General features: G+C 39.2%; 12 protein-coding genes across 14 annotated transcripts; 8 read left to right on the forward strand and 4 right to left on the reverse strand.

The window, feature by feature from the left end:
• Window positions 1-453: 453 nt before the first annotated feature.
• Window positions 454-4,240, forward strand: LOC117569702 (GATA zinc finger domain-containing protein 14). 3 transcript variants are annotated; one of them, XM_034250965.2, is made up of 4 exons: window positions 456-650; window positions 712-1,013; window positions 1,068-3,513; window positions 3,566-4,240. In XM_034250965.2, exons 2-4 carry the CDS (start codon window positions 858-860, stop codon window positions 4,132-4,134), a joined length of 3,171 nt encoding a protein of 1,056 aa, XP_034106856.1. In that variant the 5' UTR covers window positions 456-650; window positions 712-857; the 3' UTR covers window positions 4,135-4,240. The 3 variants fall into 3 exon arrangements, with proteins under 3 accessions (XP_034106857.1, XP_034106855.1, XP_034106856.1); XM_034250966.2 differs by having other exon boundaries at window positions 454-1,013; window positions 3,574-3,785; XM_034250964.2 differs by having other exon boundaries at window positions 455-1,013.
• A 73-nt stretch (window positions 4,241-4,313) lies between these two features.
• LOC117569703 (protein lin-32) lies at window positions 4,314-5,184 on the reverse strand. The gene has a single exon (XM_034250967.2). The coding sequence runs from the start codon at window positions 5,156-5,158 to the stop codon at window positions 4,592-4,594; it is 567 nt and encodes a 188-aa protein (XP_034106858.1). The 5' UTR covers window positions 5,159-5,184; the 3' UTR covers window positions 4,314-4,591.
• Window positions 5,185-6,755: 1,571 nt separating this feature from the next.
• Window positions 6,756-7,561, forward strand: LOC117569346 (uncharacterized). The gene has a single exon (XM_034250479.2). It carries the CDS (start codon window positions 7,132-7,134, stop codon window positions 7,321-7,323), a length of 192 nt encoding a protein of 63 aa, XP_034106370.1. The 5' UTR covers window positions 6,756-7,131; the 3' UTR covers window positions 7,324-7,561.
• Window positions 7,562-8,582: 1,021 nt separating this feature from the next.
• On the forward strand, window positions 8,583-9,135 carry LOC117570114 (uncharacterized). The gene is made up of 2 exons (XM_034251577.2): window positions 8,583-8,951; window positions 9,021-9,135. Exons 1-2 carry the CDS (start codon window positions 8,685-8,687, stop codon window positions 9,051-9,053), a joined length of 300 nt encoding a protein of 99 aa, XP_034107468.1. The 5' UTR covers window positions 8,583-8,684; the 3' UTR covers window positions 9,054-9,135.
• Window positions 8,990-10,450, reverse strand: LOC117570112 (isocitrate dehydrogenase [NAD] subunit gamma, mitochondrial). Its single transcript, XM_034251574.2, has one exon. The coding sequence runs from the start codon at window positions 10,350-10,352 to the stop codon at window positions 9,174-9,176; it is 1,179 nt and encodes a 392-aa protein (XP_034107465.1). The 5' UTR covers window positions 10,353-10,450; the 3' UTR covers window positions 8,990-9,173.
• Window positions 10,451-10,460: 10 nt separating this feature from the next.
• Window positions 10,461-11,147, reverse strand: LOC117570113 (uncharacterized). The gene has a single exon (XM_034251576.2). It carries the CDS (start codon window positions 11,034-11,036, stop codon window positions 10,542-10,544), a length of 495 nt encoding a protein of 164 aa, XP_034107467.1. The 5' UTR covers window positions 11,037-11,147; the 3' UTR covers window positions 10,461-10,541.
• Window positions 11,148-11,294: 147 nt separating this feature from the next.
• On the forward strand, window positions 11,295-13,284 carry LOC117566582 (uncharacterized). Its single transcript, XM_034246124.2, has 4 exons — window positions 11,295-11,733; window positions 11,933-12,188; window positions 12,243-12,792; window positions 12,853-13,284. Exons 1-4 carry the CDS (start codon window positions 11,494-11,496, stop codon window positions 13,133-13,135), a joined length of 1,329 nt encoding a protein of 442 aa, XP_034102015.1. The 5' UTR covers window positions 11,295-11,493; the 3' UTR covers window positions 13,136-13,284.
• A 1,025-nt stretch (window positions 13,285-14,309) lies between these two features.
• Window positions 14,310-16,145, forward strand: LOC117569175 (uncharacterized). Its single transcript, XM_034250244.2, has 4 exons — window positions 14,310-14,639; window positions 14,813-15,068; window positions 15,127-15,676; window positions 15,736-16,145. The coding sequence occupies exons 1-4, from the start codon at window positions 14,400-14,402 to the stop codon at window positions 16,028-16,030; spliced, it is 1,341 nt and encodes a 446-aa protein (XP_034106135.1). The 5' UTR covers window positions 14,310-14,399; the 3' UTR covers window positions 16,031-16,145.
• Window positions 16,146-16,352: 207 nt separating this feature from the next.
• Window positions 16,353-16,812, forward strand: LOC117569178 (MIEF1 upstream open reading frame protein). Its single transcript, XM_034250247.2, has 2 exons — window positions 16,353-16,599; window positions 16,664-16,812. Exons 1-2 carry the CDS (start codon window positions 16,432-16,434, stop codon window positions 16,700-16,702), a joined length of 207 nt encoding a protein of 68 aa, XP_034106138.1. The 5' UTR covers window positions 16,353-16,431; the 3' UTR covers window positions 16,703-16,812.
• LOC117569177 (mitochondrial translation release factor in rescue) lies at window positions 16,706-17,149 on the forward strand. Its single transcript, XM_034250246.2, has one exon. The coding sequence runs from the start codon at window positions 16,706-16,708 to the stop codon at window positions 17,147-17,149; it is 444 nt and encodes a 147-aa protein (XP_034106137.1).
• On the reverse strand, window positions 17,139-19,011 carry LOC117569174 (RING-type E3 ubiquitin-protein ligase PPIL2). The gene is made up of 4 exons (XM_034250243.2): window positions 18,894-19,011; window positions 17,882-18,833; window positions 17,672-17,823; window positions 17,139-17,613 (listed from the first exon to the last, which is right to left on the reverse strand). Exons 1-4 carry the CDS (start codon window positions 18,923-18,925, stop codon window positions 17,199-17,201), a joined length of 1,551 nt encoding a protein of 516 aa, XP_034106134.1. The 5' UTR covers window positions 18,926-19,011; the 3' UTR covers window positions 17,139-17,198.
• Window positions 19,012-19,052: 41 nt separating this feature from the next.
• Window positions 19,053-20,028, forward strand: LOC117569176 (uncharacterized). The gene is made up of 4 exons (XM_034250245.2): window positions 19,053-19,273; window positions 19,334-19,546; window positions 19,605-19,719; window positions 19,779-20,028. Exons 1-4 carry the CDS (start codon window positions 19,146-19,148, stop codon window positions 19,950-19,952), a joined length of 630 nt encoding a protein of 209 aa, XP_034106136.2. The 5' UTR covers window positions 19,053-19,145; the 3' UTR covers window positions 19,953-20,028.
• Window positions 20,029-22,328: the final 2,300 nt, after the last annotated feature.

Here is a 22,328-nt window from a genome sequence, read left to right on the forward strand (position 1 = left end):
TTGCAAAAACACATGAAAAAACGCGCAGTTTTTGAATATCATTTTGTTTTTAAGTTTTTCTATAAAATAAAAGCAAAATAAAATACGTAAGTCTATTAAACAATAAAGCAGATGACGAGTAAACATTCAGTTCATTGAATTTAAAGATAAAATGTTATTTGATGTAATGTATTGTTTTTAGCAACACACCGAGGTACATTCGATAACTTTATTGCGAATTAGTATGAGAACAGTATTTAGTCATTCAGAATTTAATATTCATTAATATCTTTTCCAAAACAATGTAGTTTATTTTAACATTGTAAAAATGCGTGTTTAATATAAATTTTCTTTCATTGTGAAAGACTAAATTCTATCTATTAAAATAATTTGATTCGTTAAGTTTCGTTAAGTTGAGATATCGAAATAAGAAACTTATTCAACACGAACCGTTGCATTAAGTGTCAATTTGACACTGCCAAATTTGTTTTTAAAATTATTAGAAAACATGTTTCAATTGTTATACATTTTACATTTTGCACACAAGTTAAATTGAAAAGTGTACAATACGTAATAGACCGATGATCATAGCCTAAGAAAGAACTATGCTGTGGTAGAGTGGTGGCTTAGGTTGATTTAGCCCATAAAACTTCTAATCCGGGATAAAAATGGTGGCGTCCAATATGATTGATTCGCTTTTTCCAGATTGCTTATCCAATGCGTATTTCTTAGACAAGCTTATAAGGCTTTATCGTGCTAACGAATGCCTATGGAATCCCAAGTCTCCTGGATATCATAATTTGGCACTGAAGACCCAGGCCTGGCATCGTATTTCAGTTCTTTTCAATAACGAATTTAATATTGGCGAATTGAAATCTATGATCATCTCTTTACGGCAGTTTTACCAAAGAAAACGTCTGATGGAAACAAGGAATAGACCACGGAAGCATATATTGCCGCAGGAGAGATTCTATGAGAAACTGCAATTTTTGAATACCAGCGAGATGGAGAATTTTAATGTGAAAAATTGCAAAGTAAGTTGACTGTATACCTCAAAGAATCCTATAATCATTATCTATATTTATCAGAATCAACCAATAAACTGCAATAGCCAAATCAACTGCAGCGTTGAGGACACATTTCTGCTGAGCAACAGTCAGAAGAGTATTCACAGCGAACAGGTTGATCTAGGATTGCACTATTCATTGGATGAAGATTACACAAGAATGGCATCACTGGGAATTCCAGAAAATAATAATTCCATTGAATTGCCGATTCCTCCTACCGAATTTCAAGAAAAGAAACAAGAAATCCGTGCTGTTTCCGGCAATGATCGTCCGCATTATAGAGACGTTGAAGAATATGATGGATACCGAAAACATCGTAATAGAGCTTTCAAGATGCAAAGACGGAGTAGCAACTATAGCACGGCCAGCCGCAGTATTGCAAATGATAGTTGTAAAAGCATAACAAGTAATCGAACACCAAAGGGAAAGGTTCTTACTAGAAGATATGCTAAGCCAAACTCACGGCAGAGACTTGTAGAATATGTATATGCATGCAAATTGAATGGTGATCGGCAGAACAGTCATCTACATATCTTAAATCCGATATTTGTGAATGGTGTATACCGCAGGAAATCGGGAAATGATGACGATGGTGGTGCCGAATTAGATGAGGAGTGCCGACCGCATTGTACCTGTTGCCCAAATTACAAGAAACAAAAAGCAAAGCCAATTCCAAAAGACGAGTATATTGAAGAGGACGGACTGAATGAAAATGACAATCGAGATAATGATCAAGCGAGCTATCAGCAAAGAAACAGCAATCCAGATAATCAAAATGAAATGAGCTATCAGAATAGAAATGAGAATGAAGTTCCAACGGAATATAGGGATCCAGATCGTGATGCAATGCAACAAGAAAATTATGATAAGTTCCAATCTCCAGAGCCCACGTCAGAAGATAATCCTCCAAAATGTTGTCGTCCCGATAACTGCCCTGTATTCATTAGTGCAACTAAGCAAGCCTATTCACATCGACAAGATAAATACAGAGATGACGTCGATGACATAGTCGATGAGCAGCCTTCGCCGTCTAGGCAAAGTGAACAAAAGAACAGATTCAATTCAGAACCAACAGAAGAAGAGTATAGAGAGAGAGAGGAACCAAAAGAGTCGAGTAGACGTGAATATAAACAATCTTCTAGACAAGCATCTGTAAATACGAATAGAACGGGATATGGTAGCAGATCAGGACAGAAAGCAACGCATGGGACGAAGCTTTATTGTACAGCAAATAAAAATCATATGCAACAAGGCAAAATGTATGTAGAATGTCCATATATAATTCAAAATCCTAATGATCGAGGACAGATGAGTCCGCGAAGAGGAACTGGAAATACCTATCAAAGCGAGTACGTTGAGAGACGGATCGATTATAGATCAAATCGATCTTCTCGAAATAGGAGTGAACGCGACGGATATGAGTCTCCGATTTCAAGGGGTCGTCAAAAAAATGATCAGAATGATGAGAGGTTTTCAGAAAATTCACGATATGATAATACTCCACATGCGCAAATAAGGTCCAGTCAAGATTCTGACGGCAATAGCTTTTCGAAATATACTGCGAGAACTAGCACAATGTCAAACCAACGAAAGTATTTATCTGAAGAGGATATAATTGACGATGAGGATCAAGATGGAGAAAGCCCAAGAAATGGAAGCCCGATAAACTATGAACCAAGGCAACCAATACTAGAGGAATACTTAAAGGATGACGATTGTACGTGCTCGACGGATGAAGAATATGCCGATGACAACAGAAGTGTGGTTCCAACTGCAGATCAGTATCCTCAAGGAAACGAGAATCAAATGCATGAATATCAAAGAGTTGATTGTCCCTGCGAAAACTTCCAAGAAGTTCCAAGAAGTTATCGACAGGAGTACAACGATAATATATGTGAATCTCCAGAGTCTCCCAAGCGACGTTCTAAAGATAGTCGCAAAGGGCGAAAGGACATAATCGAATACTGTTTAAATGATTGTCCCCAGTCATGCGATGAGCTGTGTCCAAATTATGTATACGAACAAGAGTACCGGCAATTCCGATCAGAAAAGTCTCCCAAACAATCAGGTGATAGCTACAAAAGACTGCCTGATGAGAGAAATTCAAAATATGACGATGAAAGTACCAGTTCACCTAAAAGGAGATCCCACTCTAATCGTGATGTTGCTGTTGAAACAGAATATGATATGAACTTCAATAAACGAGGGAATGCCGAAGATGCAACTGCAAGAAGTCGGGAGCAGTCTAAAGTTTCGGAAAGTGTTGTTGAAAATGAAACTGACACAACAAATGCCAATCAGACCCAGTCTAAAGCTTTAAAAGTAGCAAAGAAAAAAAACTTGCTCTGCAAGTGTGTGCCCGATAAACAGCCAAAGCCCAAAGGTAAACAGCGATCTTCGTCACCAGCAGGAGGCAAGTGCACTTGTAGTGTGAAGCGGTTATCAAAGTCTGAGGACATAGAAGACGGTAAGTTAATTAATGATTGTATATATCAAAACTGATTGATGAAATTACTCAGAATTACAGAGCGAGGTCGTCAAAAAGCCCAGAAAATCCCCCCAAACGTCAGAAGAGCCAGGACCGCATGAAAAGCGTGTCAATCGACAGCCATCGGGTTATGAGTCTCGGCTACCTAATGCGGGTAACAAACTTCGTGGCATGTCCGTGCTGGGAACCTTTCAGGTGCCACCCGTGCTGGCCGAGAAGACCATAAACATAGTCAAGAAACACATTACTAAATTGAGTCCGATGCTTGTCGAGCAAGGGACAACCAAGTTGATGATGAGCAACTCGTATCAGAATTGCATCAGACCCGTGTTGGAAGAAGCGCTGCCAAAAAGTATGGCGAGTACCAATAAAATTCCTGTTGGGTTCACAAACTCTGCACCGAGCCGTGAAATGAAAGGTCCAGTGATGGCGCCCAGTAATCCATTTCGTAATATAAATTTTAATGTTTCAAAGAGGAACATCATTATTTTGCATCCACCGGCAAAAGACTTTCGTCCCTCTAAAAACTCCTTTGACCAGGATGAAGTTGTCTCTTCTGAGAGACACGAACATGATGCCACCAAAGTAACCGATGTATAGAATTATTTTGCTAAACTTCCAAAGCCAACCAGACCTCATACCATAGCTATAGACGCCTTTCACACCAACCCCATAGCTGCATAAAATGACACTAACTAACTGAAGAGTCAGCTGCATTTTCTTTGGCGAGGGCGTTACGCTTCAGTGCGATATGAGGTCCAAGTTTATTCCTTGGTTACCAAAACTATCAATGAACTTTTACGAAATTAATTTATGAGCTACTTCAGCTCCAATGAATCGTGACCAACGATATCTAATTGTTTTGAATGTCTCGTCAACACAAATTTGATTAGCTGTCGATTATTTTAAGAGGGGATCAGTTCTGGATGCAGTTTTATTTATTAGTTTTAATTATAAGTTGCAAATCACAAACCTTAAATCTTAGATTCAATGGATATCAAACAACGCTTAGATTCTATTCTCTCTTCTCTTTCTGGTAATACTATAGTCTTGATCCTCACTGTCCCAGTTCAAAGCTGCTCTCACTGCCACCAAAGATCGTATAGGCTGCGGCATCGACATCGTCTCCATTGTTGCCCAACAGATCGCACAGTGCAAGGATGTAAGATTGGGCCATTTGCAGTGTCTCGAACTTAGATAGCTTCTGATCTATAGATGGGGCTGGAACCACTTCACGCAACCGATCGAAAGCCTCATTGAGACCATTCATGCGCTTCCTTTCCCTGGCATTCGCCGCCTGTCGTCGCTTCTTCTGCACTGTTGGGCTAAGTGTCACATGGTTGCTGCTGCTCTCACTCAGATTCCGTGTGGTGATCTTGCGTTTCTTCTGTTGCTGTTGCTGCTGTTCGGGTTGCGTGAGCTGCTCTTCATAGCTCACCGTGGGCAGCTCCAAATTGCAACCGGTTGTGGCATCTAGAAATTGCCAGTCGGGCGATAAGTATGCCACATTATTGTACTGCTGCTCCGGCTGTTGTGTTTGCGTCGACATCAGCGTTAGATTGTAGTTGGGACTGCCCAAGTACTGGGAACTGTTGTCCTCCTCCGATGAGTAGTAGTGGCTCATGGTGATAGTTCTGCACGACTCGAAAGTTGCAATGCAACTGCAACAGACAGACGAGCGAGTGACACGAGCCAAACACTGTTTGCCGGCCACAAAGCCACCCTTCAATTGTCTTTTGGGCTAGCTTAACAAATATTTTCAGTGCCAGTGCTGACCAAGTTTGTATAAGAGGCCCGCAAATGACCCTTTGCCCCTGCTCTTCTCTCTGGCTCAAGGATCTTCGTCATTACCATATCAAGGATCGTCGGCAGGGGCTGCTCTCCCTCTCTCGCTCGCTATGTTGTCTGTTAGGGGTTAGATGCGTTCACTAGCTCTCTTCCTCTCTTTTTCTTACTCATTGTTACTCTCTCTCTCTCTCGTTTGCCCACGCCTACTACTTTGACCTTTCTGTTCATGCTGCCCCGCTCTCGCCTTGGCCGCGGCACGCGTCATAGCTTGCCAAATTGCCGCTATCATGGCATGTGATCTCTTTTTCTATAATTTGTGACTTTCACGCTCAACAGCACACGAAGCGCGTGCAAGAGAGATGGCTGCGCACAGTGAGAAAAGAGAGAGAGAGGGGGAAAGACCGAAGGGATAGAAAGAAAGAGAACGAGGATGAGCTACTGGCTACTGACTGGCGCATCAATTAACTCCAGTCTAGTGACCATATGCCGCAGCAACCGACACCATATGGCCAGGCAAAACTCAGCTCTGACTCTCGTCTCTGACTGTGGCTTAGAATGGAACTTGGGACTCTATCAAGTGTTGAGTGAATGCCACTGACATTAAATGTCCTTTGTAGTACCTTCTGTTGCACCTCTCCAACCAGCCAAAGGTAGTTTTTGGTTGTTCAGCACGCGACAGTTGTTGGGGTAGCACAATCATGCTGTGCTTCGATTCGGGGGTTTCACAAAACTGGCATCAAATACTCGCACTTAATGACTGCGATTAATTTCTACATTAAAACTGAATCAACTAGGTACGTAATAATTTATTGAATATAAGTACATTATTTACTGAATTAATTGATATTATTATTCTTATTGTTTAGTATTAGCTCTTATTCTTTAATTAGTCTGAACAATTGCTTAAAACTGTTATTAAAATGATTACTTTTATAATTATTTACATATAATCAAAAATTAGAGATAATTGATAAAACGCAATGCTGAAAATATGATATCATAATTTAAAGAAATACCTTAAATAAAACTAATCTTAAGCGTTAAAATATATATAAATTAAATTAATATATTGACAATATTATAATAATATTAATTCAACCGCCTTAAATATCATTTTATTAAACTTAATTTAAGATTTATTGATTTCTTATTAAAACTGTACAGCATGCAGCATAAAATAACTAAAACAATTTAATTATATTTAAGAATATTAACCATTTTTTATAAAATTTAATACTTTAAAGCAAAAAGAATAAATCCCAATTATAAATATTGTCCCCTAGTCAATAAATCTGTTATTCCAAGTAAATTTAAGGGATAATCTGATTTATTAATAGCTTTTGATAACGTAATATGGGGTGCAGTCATTAGAATCCTTATCACAACGAGCACTTACCTTCGCAAGGTGCTTTTTCAGTAATGAGAGAAGCAGGACGAAGTTGCTACGCGAAGTGAGAGGCGATTTGCAAATGCGCATGCCCCGTCGGTGGGATGCTGTGGGAGGACCCCGGTTATCCTGTGGCCGCTCGGCAATGTTTTTATAGAGAAATGCGAGACGATTGAGACTTCGGGCAGCAACAGGACTGCAAACATGGCCAACAAACTGAAGTGTTGTCATTTCCAAAGCGTCAGAACATAAACATTGCCTGCGAAACAGTTCGAGCGATACAAACAACAAATATTACGAACGCAACACAAAGTGCAGTCGAGATTTTTGATCAAAGCGAAAAGTCATAGAAGTGCAGCATAGAAGTCAAAAGAAAACGCAACAGAGAAAAAGAGTTGTGCGATAATCAAAGTGCAAATCAAATGTGTCTGTATTTGGGTGTCGTGGAGCATTTGGTGGATGTGGTCGCCTATTGTGTGTGCCGCGTGCTGGAGTTGTCGCTGGTCACTTTCATGATGATGTGCAGCACCGCCAAAGCCAAGTTGGCCAATGTGCAACTCACCTTTGCCAGCAGCAGCAACAGAAACAATGAGCTAACACTGGCCGAGCAATGACCCATCAGAGCAAGTGACAGGAATGAAGCTGGTGAAAATTTGGATGTCTTCAGTGGCGGCGGCTACAGCACTTGAGGCAAGCATCAGTCTGATGCCGTGACAAGAGACAAGGGAGAAGGGGGTCTGCAATGTGTGACATTTTAATTTAAGAGACTTTTCTACGAAATAATATATGTGTTATATATGTATGTGGAATACACTTGTATGTATGTATGTATGTATATGTAATTGTGTGTCTATGTTTTCGATTGTCATAGTATTAATAAATTACTGAAAGTATACACATAACTCTCACTCTTTGTGTGTGTGTGTGTGTGTGTGTGTGTGTGTGTGTCTGTGTGTGTGAGGATGCTCTCTGCAATGGGATTATGTGGTCAACAGCATCAGGACTGGAGAAGCATTGCTTTTTAACCAATGGAGCCATAATTTAGCATGCCCCACGGCGAAGCTTTACTTGTTTACAAAGTTGTTGCTATTGTGGTTGTTGTTGCTATTGCTGTTATTGTTGCTGCTGCTGTTTGCTTAGCCGTTTATTGTACTTATTAACATTGCCCGCCAGCAGAGCCATTTGCATGATGATAAAGTATCGACTGGGGCTTACACATGTAACAATTTATTTATTTTTTCCCCTTCCTCTCCCCCTCAATTTATCTCTCTGTTCTCTATCTTTGTTTTGGCGCCTGCAAATATGCCACACTTCTGGTAAACATTTTATTGCTGCCCATGCTAAAGTACTTGAATGCTCAGCTCCAGAGCATAGACTCAGCCTCAGTCCCAATTGCCATTTCCCACTTGCCGCTTTCCACATTTCCCATTTGCCATCAGCAGCAGCCTTTGCCAGCCTTTGTTTCTGGTTTTTCGCATATTTATGTAGTTGTTTACAACCATTGCTGTTGCTCCTTGCCTGCGGCAGTGGCATCGCATAAATTTATTCAAATTGTACGTGCAAATTGGAGAAAAGTTTATTGCACTGCCAAAACACATAATTGGCTATTATTGTTATTATTATAAAGCTCGAGTAGATATGATAAGCAGCAATTGCTAAGCTACTTACAGGTTACAGTCAAAACAGCGTATACATTATAAAAAAATATTATAGAAAGTAAATGGTATATATGATTTATACTTCAACGTTAAATAAAAAATGTGATTATTATTATAGTAGACTTATCATATTTCTATATTCTACACGGTATCTGACAATCGAAACCAATTGAATTGTTAGGTAAAGAAATTGATTATTTCAGGTATTTTCAGCCTTTACTTTGATGTCAAAAATTGAATAAAATCTACACACACTATTTAAATATCTCGCTAAGACTTGATTCTTCTATTAAAATTTTTCCTAAATTTGCGGCAAAATGGATATGGTTGAGAAGCCAATTATTTCGGAACTAAATGGTGCAAAGAAATTGAAAAAAGCTCTGACACCGCCACCATCAGAGATCGATATGAATGAACCGATCTACGATTACATGAAGTATAACAACAAGAAGAAAAGCAAGGCGGCATCGATGCTAACGAATAAGAAACGAGTCTCCTTCAAGCGTATCGTCGAGCAGGTGACGTTCACCGATGACTGGAAAATGCTCACAAGCGAGAGCAATCTGCGCACTGAGGAGGAGCAGGTGTGATCTCTTAGGAACCATCTAGTAAAACTAGTAAATTAAATTAAATTCTTTTTTATTTCACTTAAGCGCAAGAGCTCGAACTTGAGACGCAATTTTTAGCCTTAAGAGTTGAATTCATTGAACAGACGAACTGTAAACGAATATTTTGTTAATTTGTATGTATCCAAATTAAAAAAAAAAAATTAAATTAAATTTCAATAGATTGTTGTTTCCACGTTCTTAATCCTCTGGATTATCGGGAACTCCAAACATGTTGCAACGCAACTTATTCATAATGTTGCATATGATATACTCGCCACGATCCGAACCCTCGAAATCGCCCGTTTTCACGCCCTCCCGCATCGTTCGCAACATCTCATTCCACAGCGCCCTGGCGCACACTCCATGCCCCAGATAGTACATGAGATCCACACAGGTGGCCACAATGCCATAGGGACTGAGCACCTTGTAGTTGGTGAGCGATAATTTGGTTTGCAGCGGCTTGAATACCGCATGATTGTCACCGATCTCAATGGCCGAAAAGAGATTGGCACCGCCACAAATCGAGCTACAAATGGTGGCCATAAATGTGCCATAGAGATCGCTGGTGACGATCACATCGAATTGCTTGGGGTCCAAGATCAAACGGCTGACGCATTTACCCATCTCCATTGGCTGCAGTTCGATATCGTGATATTCCTCTTGCTGCAGCTTATAAGCACAATCAAGCAGCACACCTTCGGTCTTTGGATACTCCTGGGATTTGTGCACTAGAGTGACCTTTTTGCGTTTCCTCGACATGACCACCTTGAAGGCGTAGCGCAGAAAACGCTCGATATTCTCGCGGGTGACGACGTGCAGTCCCTCGACGACACCTTTGACTGGCGAGTACTCCAACTCAGCATAGTTGCCCATATTGTTTTGGGCTATCAACAGTATGTTGACATCGGGAAAGAGGCATTTGAAGCCCGGAAAACTGCGCACGTTCGTGATGAACACATGCAAATCGAGATCATTGCAAATCTTGAGTGATTTCTTCTTGTGCTCCGCATCGTGCACAATATCCACATGGACAGCAGCTCGATTGCGTAGCACAGAATTGAAGTATTCCTCACCCATGTCCACACTGATCTTTTGCACAGCAACTGGCACTCGAGCGCTGCTCAGCAGTGACTCCACATATTTGGCGCCCATTTGACCAATGATCGTGTCGCCGGTCAAGAGTGTGGCATGGGTGATGCCACCGTACTTGGAACGGGGCAAAACATTTACGGATCCAGTCCGCAGATCTCCTTTCTCAACGAACGCATTGATGCCGGTGACATTGCTGTTGCTACTGTTCATCGCTCGCCGGGATTCTAAGAGGCAAATGTTGTACAGCTTGCGCGATTGTCTCAGCCATCTCAACATTGTTTTCATTACCGGGAAATTCGAAAATTTTGTTAACAAACTATACTACTCGGAAATTACACGATTCTCTGACTGTCAATTTATTTCTGACATAGAAACGAAATGAAACTTGAAATGTTCCTTTGTTTATCATCTTTACTCTTTATTCCCCCAGCTATTGACATTAATTTTTTTTTTGCTGATTTATACCATGCTATTTTATATATCCCAGCAAACGGTCTTATCAGCACACGGACAGCCATCGATGCCATAGTTGCCGATGAGTATCTCCGTTTGAGTTCCCACTTCCTGTGGACCAGGAATTCTCCAAGCATCCTTCACATAATACTTATCGGGCAGGTAATAGGTGGGATATTCTTCAATCAAACGCATATGATCGTCCAACAGCATCTTAGCCATTTGGGGAGATGTTCGAGTCGCCTCCAATCGATATTGTTTGTGCTTCACCTGGCGAATTGCCGGCTCCAGCTTGAGGCGGCTGTGTGGAATGAATGCGTCCAGATTTCTATCCAATTCATCTTGCTGATTCTGACGGAAAATCCGACAATTCTCGCATCGGCACTTGCCGCCGTGATAACAATATCGCACCTTCCCATCCTCATCAACCATTGTCAGGGGCACACATTGTGCTGGAGGAGCTGGTTGAGGCACGGTTTGTGTGCTCTGTGTACCTTGTTGGGGTTCAGAATACATCTTACGGCTGAGCGGATGGGAGCACTAGGAGAATTTAGAGTAAAGGATGTCGAAACAGAAACGAACAACTAATAATTTAGTTTGCTACTGAACTGATAGCTCAGCACTAACTAAACTTGTTGGGGATGATTTTCAGATCAGCAGAATCGTAACAATCATAGAATTTGTTGTCAATATTCATTTATGTGGCCTCGGTAGAAGAATAATTAAGAAGATGGTTCCACAGTTGGAACCCCTTTAATGTATCTCTGCTCTCTTCTCATATAATATGGTATAGTTACTTATATATTCATTCTCTAGTTAATGTTATTAAAAGTGACGACTTTTTCTCCAAAAATAAAGTCACTAATGGGTTAAGAGGTGTCATAAATCTTCGGCAATGATATAAAAGAACAATCTTCTGAGATAAGTTTCAGTTATCAGTAGACATCGTCGCGATTCAGTTCGTACCTTAAAAATGTCTTTAATTTTTAAGAAAGAAGTGCAATGGCTAACCACAGTTATCCTGCCGAGTATCCTTAAAAGTGGCCGACTCCTGGATAACTATGATGATGCGCTGGCGAATACATTCAATGTGAGGAGCATAGAGATCAATATAATTGGACACGAAGAGGCTTACATGTTGACCCTCTGTTATCGAGCAACCATTAACTTTGATTACAATGGTGAAGAGTTCCAAAGGAAAGTGATTGTTAAGGTAAGGAATGTAAATGTTATGGATGTTTACACTTTTCGGTTATTTCACAATGAAAAAGAAAATGCAATTACATCAAAATAATGCGTGAAGTCTGTCGCGTAGTTGAGATAATGATAAGCTAGACAGTGTTTTAATCATGACAATTAAAAGTAATATATGAGCAAGACACATAGATAATGTCATTGCATCCATCCCACAGAAAACTCCTTCGATAAGTGAAGATCTTTATGCATCTCTACAATTCGACGATCTCTTCAATAATGAAGTTAGTTTCTACACTGAAATCTTGCCAATACTCCAAAAGCTAAGCAATGGCAAATTCGCTGCAGCGAAGTATTACTACAGCGAAATCCATCCAAATTCCGCAGTGCTGATTCTGGGTGACTTCGCTGCCGATGGCTGGAGCATAACCAAGGATAGAGTTGGATTGACCTTAGAGCACGCACAGATTGCAGGTAAATAGTTCATTTAATTTCATATGACAATTAAATTAAATGCACTTCTTTTAGTCAAATATCTGGGCAAGTTTCATGGCTTTGGCTATGCCATGAAGCACAACCAAAAGGAGCTCTTTGACAGCGTAACCAGCAAATTAAGAGAGGCACGCTTTTCCAACTCCTCTGTCAATTCGGAGTGGGAAATGAAGCAGAGAATCACAGTCAAGCGAGCCGCCAAGGCCATCAAAATTTATCATCCACAAGTTGACAAGGAGTTTATCAAGAAATTCCAACAACTGACCTACAGCTACATTGGCTATGGACGTCAACTTGTGGCACCTCGAGAGCCTCTTGCCATCCTCTGCCATGGTGATTTTCTGCGGAATAATGTGGCTTACAAATACGACACGGATAGCAATGGAAAACCCTTGGAAATTATGATGTTTGACTATCAGACAATGCGTTTATGTTCACCCATGATCGATCTCGCCTTGTTCTTGTCCCTTTCGCTCTTTGCAGATGTACGTTACAAGCATTTCGATAGTCTTTTTGATGATTACTGCAATGCGCTCTTCAACAGCTACAAGAAATATTCTAGTCACCCACTTCCCGACTATCTCAAGTATTGATAACATTATTGGCATCATATTTCTATGACTTTACTAATTGTTTTCTCTTACAGTCGAGAGAATCTGCTCAAGGAGTATATAAGATTCTTACCGTATGCTGTGTTTACAGCTTGCTACTTTCTTATGGACTTGGTTGCACCATCTACTACTCCGGAAAACTTTAATATCGAGAAAACTGAAAAGGAGATCATTGAGAATGCCGAAAACCGAGGGGGAGAAATAGTTAATCGTGAACTTGCACATCAATTAATGGAGTTGTCTGAACTGAGTCGTTTGCACAATGTGCAAATAGATGAAGGTATCGACATGTCACAATGGATTAAAAATGTCAAATAATGTCGTAAAAGATTTTTTAACATTTTTCTGATTATATCAGATGTCAAAGGCAAAGTCTTTGGTCTGTATAGTTAATTTTAAAAACTCTTCTAATAAAAAAAAATAAAATCTACTTTATCATATTTTATATCAGATTAGAGTTGCCTCATAATTAAAATAAATAAATAAACTTAACCATTTAAAAAATAGTTTTTTTATACAAACAAACCAACTATAAATATTTCGAAATTTTGTTTACATATGTAAAATTAGAAAGACCATATTTCGGTTCAGTTTCTAATTTTTCGACCCGTTGTGTTTACTTGTATGACTTTAATAATTGTTTTTTCTTACAGTCGAGAGAATCTGCTCAAGGAGTATATAAGATTCTTACCGTATGCTGTGTTTACAGCTTGCTACTTTCTTATGGACTTGGTTGCACCATCTACTACTCCGGAAAACTTTAATATCGAGAAAACTGAAAAGGAGATCATTGAGAATGCCGAAAACCGAGGGGGAGAAATAGTTAATCGTGAACTTGCACATCAATTAATGGAGTTGTCTGAACTCAGTCGTTTACACAATGTGCAAATAGATGAAGGTATCGACATGTCACAATGGATTAAAAACGTCAAATAATTTAGATCTAAATATGTGAATGTCGTAAAAGATTTTTAAACATTTTTCTGATTATATCACATTTCAAAGACAAAGTCTTTGGTCTCTATTTTTTTTGAAAGCTCTTTTCTAATAAAAAAAAATAAAGTCTACTTTTTCATATTTTATATCAGATTAGGAAGGCCAAATCTTTTGTATGTTTCAGTAGAGTAATTGCCTCATAATTAAAATAAACTTTTTTTAATACAAACAAACCAACTAGAAATATTTCGTAATTTTGTTTATGTAAAATTAGAAAGACCATATTTCGGTTCAGTTTCTAATTTTTCGACCCGCTGTGTTTACTTGTATACTATTAGATCAACCGATATCTTATCAACAACACAGCAAACGTGTTCCGAAGCGCACAGTGTTCAATAAAGAGAGCCAAAATAATATTTGATTAACAACCCATGCACTAGAACTACTACAAAATCAAATCATATGTTCCAACAACGATTAAACATTTACGCTCTCGAATTCAAACAATCAGTATACATATAATCGTATGTTTCCGTTTATAAAGAAGAGCGCACAGCTGAGAGCCGACCAGTTTAGTTCTATTCGCGATTCTGAATAGTTGCTACAAAGCATTACCGAGCACAAACTCGTCGTTTACGATACGAAAATGTCGCTGTCTGTTGATGATGAAATTCAGTGGCTGAGCAAAACAATTCTGCCAGAGATTCTAAAAAATGGTCGCCTCGTGGATAACTATGAGGAATCGAAGCTAAACACATTCAGTGTGGGGGACATTACGATTAAAGTAATCGGCATTGAAGAGGCGTTCATGTTGACGCAATGCTACCGAGCTACAGTTCATTTTGAATACGCTGGTGAGCAGCAGATTAGAAAATTCGTCGTTAAGGTTTGTAAACGCAAAATGTATCTATCTATTTATACTATGTATGTGTATCTATTGTTATAAATGTATGTTATTTACTATAATTTGTGTGCAAAGCACGATGGTTTATACTCTCGTCGAAATGCCATAACTGATAAATAACATTAAATTCATACATTAAAAATATTTATTTGTAGAAAACACCACAAATACCACCAGAAGCCTACGTTGAAGCCCAGTTTGAAGATTTGTTTCGCAATGAAATTACTTTCTACACCGAAATTCTGCCAATGATCCAAAAACTGAGTAAAGGGAAATTTGCTGCACCCAGGTACTACTATAGCAAAAATAATCCCACGTCTGCCACTGTAATTCTGGGAGACTTTGGGGCAGATGGCTGGAGTGTAGCTAAGGCTAGATATGCTCTAAGTTTGGAGCATGCTCAGGTTGCAGGTGAGAATAAAATTTATTTAACAGCAATATCGTTTGTAAACAATTTTTTCATTTGTAGTAAAATATTTGGGCAGATTCCATGGCTTTGGCTATGCCATGAAACATGATCAGAAAGAACGTTTTGAGGAGCTAACGAAACAGTTTAGGGAATCCCGTTATGCTAACGATACCATAAATGCAGATTGGGCCTTGTCCGGAAAAGTTGCTCTAAAGCGTCTTGCGCTTGCGACTAATAAATACTACCCAGAGGTTGATAACGATTTCATCAGAAAGTTGCAGAAGCTTACCAACAGCTACATTGGCTATGGTCGTCAACGTGTGGCACCCAGAGAACCGTTGGCTACCTTCTGTCATGGTGATTTCCTGAGGAATAATGTGGCCTTTAAGTATGACACAGACAGCAGTGGAACCCCCTTGGAAACCATGATGTTTGATTACCAGACATTGCGACTCTCTTCGCCTATGATCGACCTTAGCGTATTTCTGGCTGTTTCTGTTCTGGCAGATGTACGTCACAAGCATTTCGATAGTCTTTTTGACGACTACAGCAATGCGGTCATCCAGAGCTTTACGGATCATTCAGAGCAACCATTACCAGATTACTTAAGGTACATTCGGGCATAGCCAATGATGTAACTTTCAACTAATCTTTGTTTCTTTGTTATAGCCGGGAGAATTTGCTGAAGGAGTATATTCGATTCTTACCCTATTCGCTGAACATTTCAGCAACGTTCTTGATGTTGCTGGTCGAGCCCCCAGATTTCACTGTAGAGGAAATGTTCAATGCCGTTATAACTCAGGAGGAAACCATACAGAGAACCATGCAACAGGGTGGCGAAATAGTTGATCGCGAAATTGCCCACCAAATGAAGGAATTGTTTGATCTAAGTCGTTTGCACAATGTTGAAATCGATGAAGATATTGATAGCGCAGATTGGGCTGATGAAGCGATTTTTGAATAAACATTCCAATCACAATGACGCTGCTTTTTAAATATCACGGTGAAATGGCAATAAAATACGCATATCTATGTACATTTGTATATTCATACATACTTATAAAGGGATTTAATAGTTTCAATATTAAATTATGTGTATTTGGTGGGTATTAATAATTTGGAATAAACAAAAATTTAAGCACTTCAAAAGTTTTTAACAATACGTTGTCGAGGTCATTTGTTTAGTTTTATGATCAGCTGATTGCAATTATTGGCGCACATTTCATCAGCTGATAAGCAGCAGCGTTTCCTAGTGGTCGTTTCGTAAACAGCTGTTCTAGTTCATATGGGCAACGCTCTTTGCATTGTCCGGCAACCCTTTAACACCCATATGCTTTGACAACATTTTATTGTTGACTTCTTAAGATGTTGCCACCATCTCGCCAACAGGTTCTGCGCCTTTACAAACATCTCATAAAATACGGCAATCACTTAACTCTAACGGACAAGAACTACTTCCTTGGTCGGGTACGACACGAGTTCCGTGAGAATCGTGAGCTGACAAATCCCCTACAGATTGAGTTTAATTTCAAGGTATGTTAACTTGGTATTATATCATACTGTAAGGTCCGAATCATCAATGATTTACTTTTAACAGCGCGGCGAGACGTTGCTCAAGAAGGGACGTATACTCTAAGTAATGCTTATGCTACGAACCTTGGCTCGCCCGCTCTCCAGCAATCTTTGCCGGCTGGCGTCCACGGCTCACTTGGACTACTCGCGTTATCCCACGTTGCAGGAGTCAGACATAGAGGAAAATCTAATGCGTGGTAGTGGACCAGGTGGTCAAGCCGTAAATAAGACCAACAACTGTGTATTTCTGCGACATTTGCCAACGGGAATAACGGTCAAGTGTCATCTGCATCGACTGGCGTCAAAGAATCGAATTGAGGCTCGCAAAATACTTCTCGACAAGCTGGATGTTCACCTCAACGGAGATCATTCAATTGCAGCACAGATGAAGCAACTTGATCAGAAAAAGTCCACAGAACGTAAGCGACGACAAGGCAAACTGCAGGAGATGAAAAAGAACTGGCAAAGTCGGGAAAGAACCGAAGATGAAGACGCCACAATTAAGAACTGATTAACGATGTTAACATAGTAAGAAAACATTTTATTATTAAGAAACAACTTCACCAACTGGAGAAGTCGCCAAAGCCGCTTGCGTTTTTCTTCTTTTTTGCGGGTACTACTGCCGTTAAAGATTGTGCGTCAGGTCTTTTAGGAGCACTCGGTTTCAGGTACTTGCCGACGCCTTCGCGATACACTTTAAGGGGCTCGTTTAAGCGTTTATGTTGTTCCAGCTTTTTGGCAGCTACTTCTTTGCTGATGGCTTCGTTAGCACGCTCGGTTGCCAATTGCTCTGCGGCCTCTTCGAATGGATTGACATACACCTGAGTGTTCTCTATAATGATGTCTTCAATGGGACGGTCCTTATTATCCACTTCAATGTTTTCCATCTTCTGCAGCGTCTCAAGGCCTCCCACCAATTTGCCAAAGATTGTGTGCTTGCCATCTAGTTGCTTGCACGAGCGATACGTTATAAAACTATGCGAAGAAATTAAGAGTGTTATTAATCGATCTTCAGCAAAAGTTTATTACTTACAATTGGGACCCATTGGTAGCAGGTCCGGCGTTGGCCATGGAGAGCACTCCACGTCCAGTATGTGACAGATTTGGTTTGAATTCATCCTCAAATGGCTTGCCCCAAATGGATTTTCCGCCGGATCCCGTACCCGTAGGATCCCCGCCTTGTATCTAAAGCAAAAGTATTTAAAATAACTTTGTTCAATCAACAAATCGTACAGCTACTTACAATAAAGTTTCTTATGGAGCGGTGAAATAAAACGTTATTATAATAACCGTCAGCGCAATGTTTGATGAAATTATCGCAGGCGCGCGGCGCTTGCTCGCAATAGAGCTCAAGGTTCAACGGACCAAAGTTGGTGTTCAAGCGCACATAGCCCTTTTTATTCACCCGTTCATATTTGACTAAATCATCATCTATGATGGCAGCCTCACTCTGAGAAACAGGCACCATAGCAGTGGAAGTAAAGCTGGCAGCAACTGCACCAGTTGAGTAATGTGCAGCGTTGAACTTGTCAGCTGTTTGCCTAGAGCTGGATGGTGCTTCCTCGGCGGGTTGATAGTCTTTCTGCAGCTGTGCCAACGTCTCCTTCGTCTCTAGATTCATGGTCTTGATGCGGCCCGAGGGATCTTTGCGTTCCAGTTCCTCTTCCTCAGTTAGAATGCGCAGGCTCTTGCGTATATAATAGAACTTGGATATATCATACTTTTCTAAATGTTGTGGATCTTGTATGGTAATGATGTCCTTGCGCAGGAATGGTGTGTCGTCAATCAAATCCTTCCAATTCTTGGTCTTGATATTCAACTGCTCGATAGCCTCCCAGCAGTAAACGTTGCCCGTAGTGCCCACGGCTACAATATGAGAGTTCTTGCTGAATGGCTTGAATAGAGCTGGGCAATGATACTCGTCGTTGGCATTCTTGTGGAAGTGCAGTTTAATCAATGATTTGGAGTCCATCTTTTGACCAGTAATGGGATTCACTTTGAACTTTTTCAGAAACTTCAATATGGCCTCATACTCGAACACATTGCCATTGAGATCACTGTAGGGCATCTCGAATGGAGCCATTGTTATGCAGCAATTGCCAAATGGCAAACGTTTAAACTTAATGTGCTCATTTTCCAAGGATTCAACTTTTTTGCCGCCATAGAACTCGCTCCATTCTGTGTACGTTAAGTACCTGAAGATGAAATCCGAATATATTTAAGAAGGGTGCACATACTAAAGCTATTTAACTTACATTTTATCCTTTTGATGCTGTCGTTTACCCATTTTAGCGGCTTTTCAATTGCAATTTGTAAGTTGTAAATAATAAACAAATAAATAGGCTGACGATAAGAAATACAAATCGATTAATTGTGAAAGTGGCGGTCGGTCGACAGACAACGATTGCAGCCGTAAAACGAGCTAGTCAATTATGGTCACACTTGTTACCCAAGCTGAAGCCGCGTCAAATTTGTTTACAATTTCTTAAATTGCACAATTTACAACAATGTCGCAGCCAGTTAAGAAATGTGCAACAGAATCAATTGAGGAGTCCTACAATCGGCACATGCCAATAGCAGCAAAAATACAAGCAGATTTCGATAAAGCACTAAAGGAAATCTTTGCAGATATGAGGCAAGTTTGTTTACATTTAATTCTCAGAAGCATATCAAAATTGTGTTGGTTTTTTTTTAGTCCTGAATGCTTGGAGCCATTTGCGGCGATACTGTTGGAACATGAGAACACTGTAATGAACAAGGAGACTTTAATCGAACGTATCAGCTCAAAAATGGGTCAAGTGTTGCCTCAGATAAACGAGAGTTTCTTTGTTGCCAATGATGTGGGTAAAAAACTAATAACATTGGAGGTGCTGAAAGAAAAGTTTGAGCCTTACAAAGGGACCAGCTGGTTAGTTTTCAGTCTTGCAATTACATCGCATTAATTAATAAGTAATTTATCATTGCAGGAATGTTCACAAATTGACCCCAGAGGAACGCACTCGCCCGGTACGCATGCGTCTCATGGATTCCAGCATACGCTTTATTGAACACCAATTAAAGTCGCAGGAGAAGAAGATAGAGGTAAGCTCACTAAATATGGTTTAGATTACAATCTAATGTATTTGCTTTTTTCACTGCAGGAGGCCATGGCGAAGACTAAAGCGAATCGTGAGCTTATACAGAATATTCAGAACGATCGGGTCAAGCTTTATGCGTTGATGCAACAACAGTCGAGTTTTTATAAGGAGATTAAACCCAAACTATTGGACCAGCACAAAAAACTGATAGAAAAGGAAGAAGAAGAATTGAAGTAAACAGTTAAATCAAAATATTAAATAAGTGTGTACATAAAAAATTTGAATAAAACTATTTGTCAATTACTGATTAACATTACAGTCTTTGATTTGCACAACAGTAGGTTAACAGAATGTGTAACATTTCCGTTATTCGCCGGACTCAGTTAATCTTAGACCATATTCTAAATCCTCCCGATCAGTCATTAACAAATTCTTGAAGGGTTCGGATTGTTCTGAAAGGTGTTCGTCGAATATTTTTTTTTGTTTTTCTTAAATTGTGATGAAATGCATTTTTTTTCAAGCTCTAGTTTTTCGGCTGTGCAAAGCGTAAATTCCATTTATATATTGCAGAATTGCACTTTTCACGGCCGGATAAATTGAGTACACATCTATCCAGTGCTTTATCCGAAAACTAAAAGGCTTTTTGATTTGCAGACCGAGCTAAGTGTCAATATATGTGATGTTTCCTTAGAATTCATATTGCACTTCTCCCGGCCTAGAAATTCAAACAGATTTTCAGCTAAAAGAAGTCGTGAGAAATGTACTTGAATAATCAGCACTGCCATTTTGAGGACGGTACTTGTGACAATATGCGATTTATTAAATTATTCCTATGTAATTTAATTGCTCATATTGCACACCTCCCGGCCTGAAAATGATTAAATAAAATAAATGTATGTAAACATTTTTAGGCTGTGACTTGTGACAAAATGTTTATTTACAACATATTGCACATGTCCCGGCCTATAATTGTCTATGCATAATTCAACAACTATTGCTACAAATTACAAATGTTTTTTGTGTATGTATAATTCGCATGAAAAGCTAAAGTTCCGTTAGGACGACAACCAGGCGCCTGCGTCGAACGAGAGAGAGAGCGAGACAAACATATTGTCCCTTAGAAATTTGCGAATCGAAGTTTAATTTTGTGCCGTCGAACTTTTGTAGTTTTGCTTTAAATTCACTTTCGTTAGCAGTGTTTTTGTGTGTATAATAAATAAATTGTGCATGTATGCGTATGCAGCCAGATGCGCAGACAACAACAATATTATTTTGCAAACACGAGTGTACATACATACAAGAAATAGATATAGAATATAGGAAAATACAATTCCAAATGAAAATGTATTTTCCTATATTCTATATCTAATCTATATCTAATTCCAAATGAAAATAGAAGTTTTAGCATAGTCGATTGAAAAACAAATAGGTTTTTTTTTTTTGTATCATTAATGAACATAATAAATAATTAAACATATGTACATAGCTGGTCAGATAATGCTTTTTTTTTATTTTGCGAAAGTGAGTGTAGAATAAGCTCAATTAAAATGCGCATCATGGGTTTGTTTATATTATTACTAAATGAGCGCATTGGCGAATTTCAAGACGCGCTGCAAAGTATGTGTGTTTGGTCCATTGTATATTACTGTACAATTAGTGCTTGAATTATTTGTTATTAGAGTTAATTATTCATACAAATTCAGATTGGTATAAATTTCAAGTAATAACGGCTGTTCGTGCTAGCGCCACCTACTGTACATTGAGGTAATGCGCGTCGCGCTCAATTGGATTAGCGGAGATCGCAACCATTTGAATCAGGGAATTTATCTTCCATTTCTGCGTTTGGGAAATATACCAAATGAAATGTACCCAAATGTCTAGTCGCCTTTTTGGTATATTTCCGCTGCATTAAAATTTTAAAAATGTTTCGATCGACGACTCCACAACATATATGAATATGAGCAAAAATTCAAATCATCACGTGGCAACCTTAACTTAATATAGTTTACAATTTATTATTAAATAAATAATAATCATTTTTTAACTGAGGACATCTATTTTTGTGCACCATAAATATATTTGAAAGAAACATTGACAAGGAAAAATTTATTTTCTAAGGAAAAGGCAAAGGAAAAACATAATAGATTGGCGTAATTATAGAACCATAATATGCCAATATAATTAAAATTTAATAAATGTCGAAGAGTATTTACTTTAAAATGTAAATTTAGTGTTACATTATTGTTGAATGTCTTACGATTTCGCAAACAGAGTTTATAACTTGGTTAGTGTTCGTTTAAATTAAAAAGGCAAATTTAATTAGCGCGCTTCGTTGGCTGCATTTGTTTGCACGTCATTTACCGTTCTTATTATCACCCCGGCCCCCCATAGAAGCGGTCTCTACTTTGGTCAGCAGCTTCGTCTAATAATAGGCGCAAGCTTTTGGCGCAGGCGGATTCGGCAGTTTTATTGGCCACTGGCTTGGAAAACTAACAACATAAAGCCAACTGCCCGGGTGGTTTTGGCAGAGGCCCAGCAATAAAAAAAATAGCATACAATAAATTAATGAGAACAACAGCGAAAAGTGCATTTGGGCAAAAAGAATAAGAAGAA

This window comes from Drosophila albomicans, chromosome 3 (assembly GCF_009650485.2).
Source record: "Drosophila albomicans strain 15112-1751.03 chromosome 3, ASM965048v2, whole genome shotgun sequence".
Taxonomy (NCBI): Eukaryota; Metazoa; Arthropoda; class Insecta; order Diptera; family Drosophilidae; genus Drosophila; species Drosophila albomicans.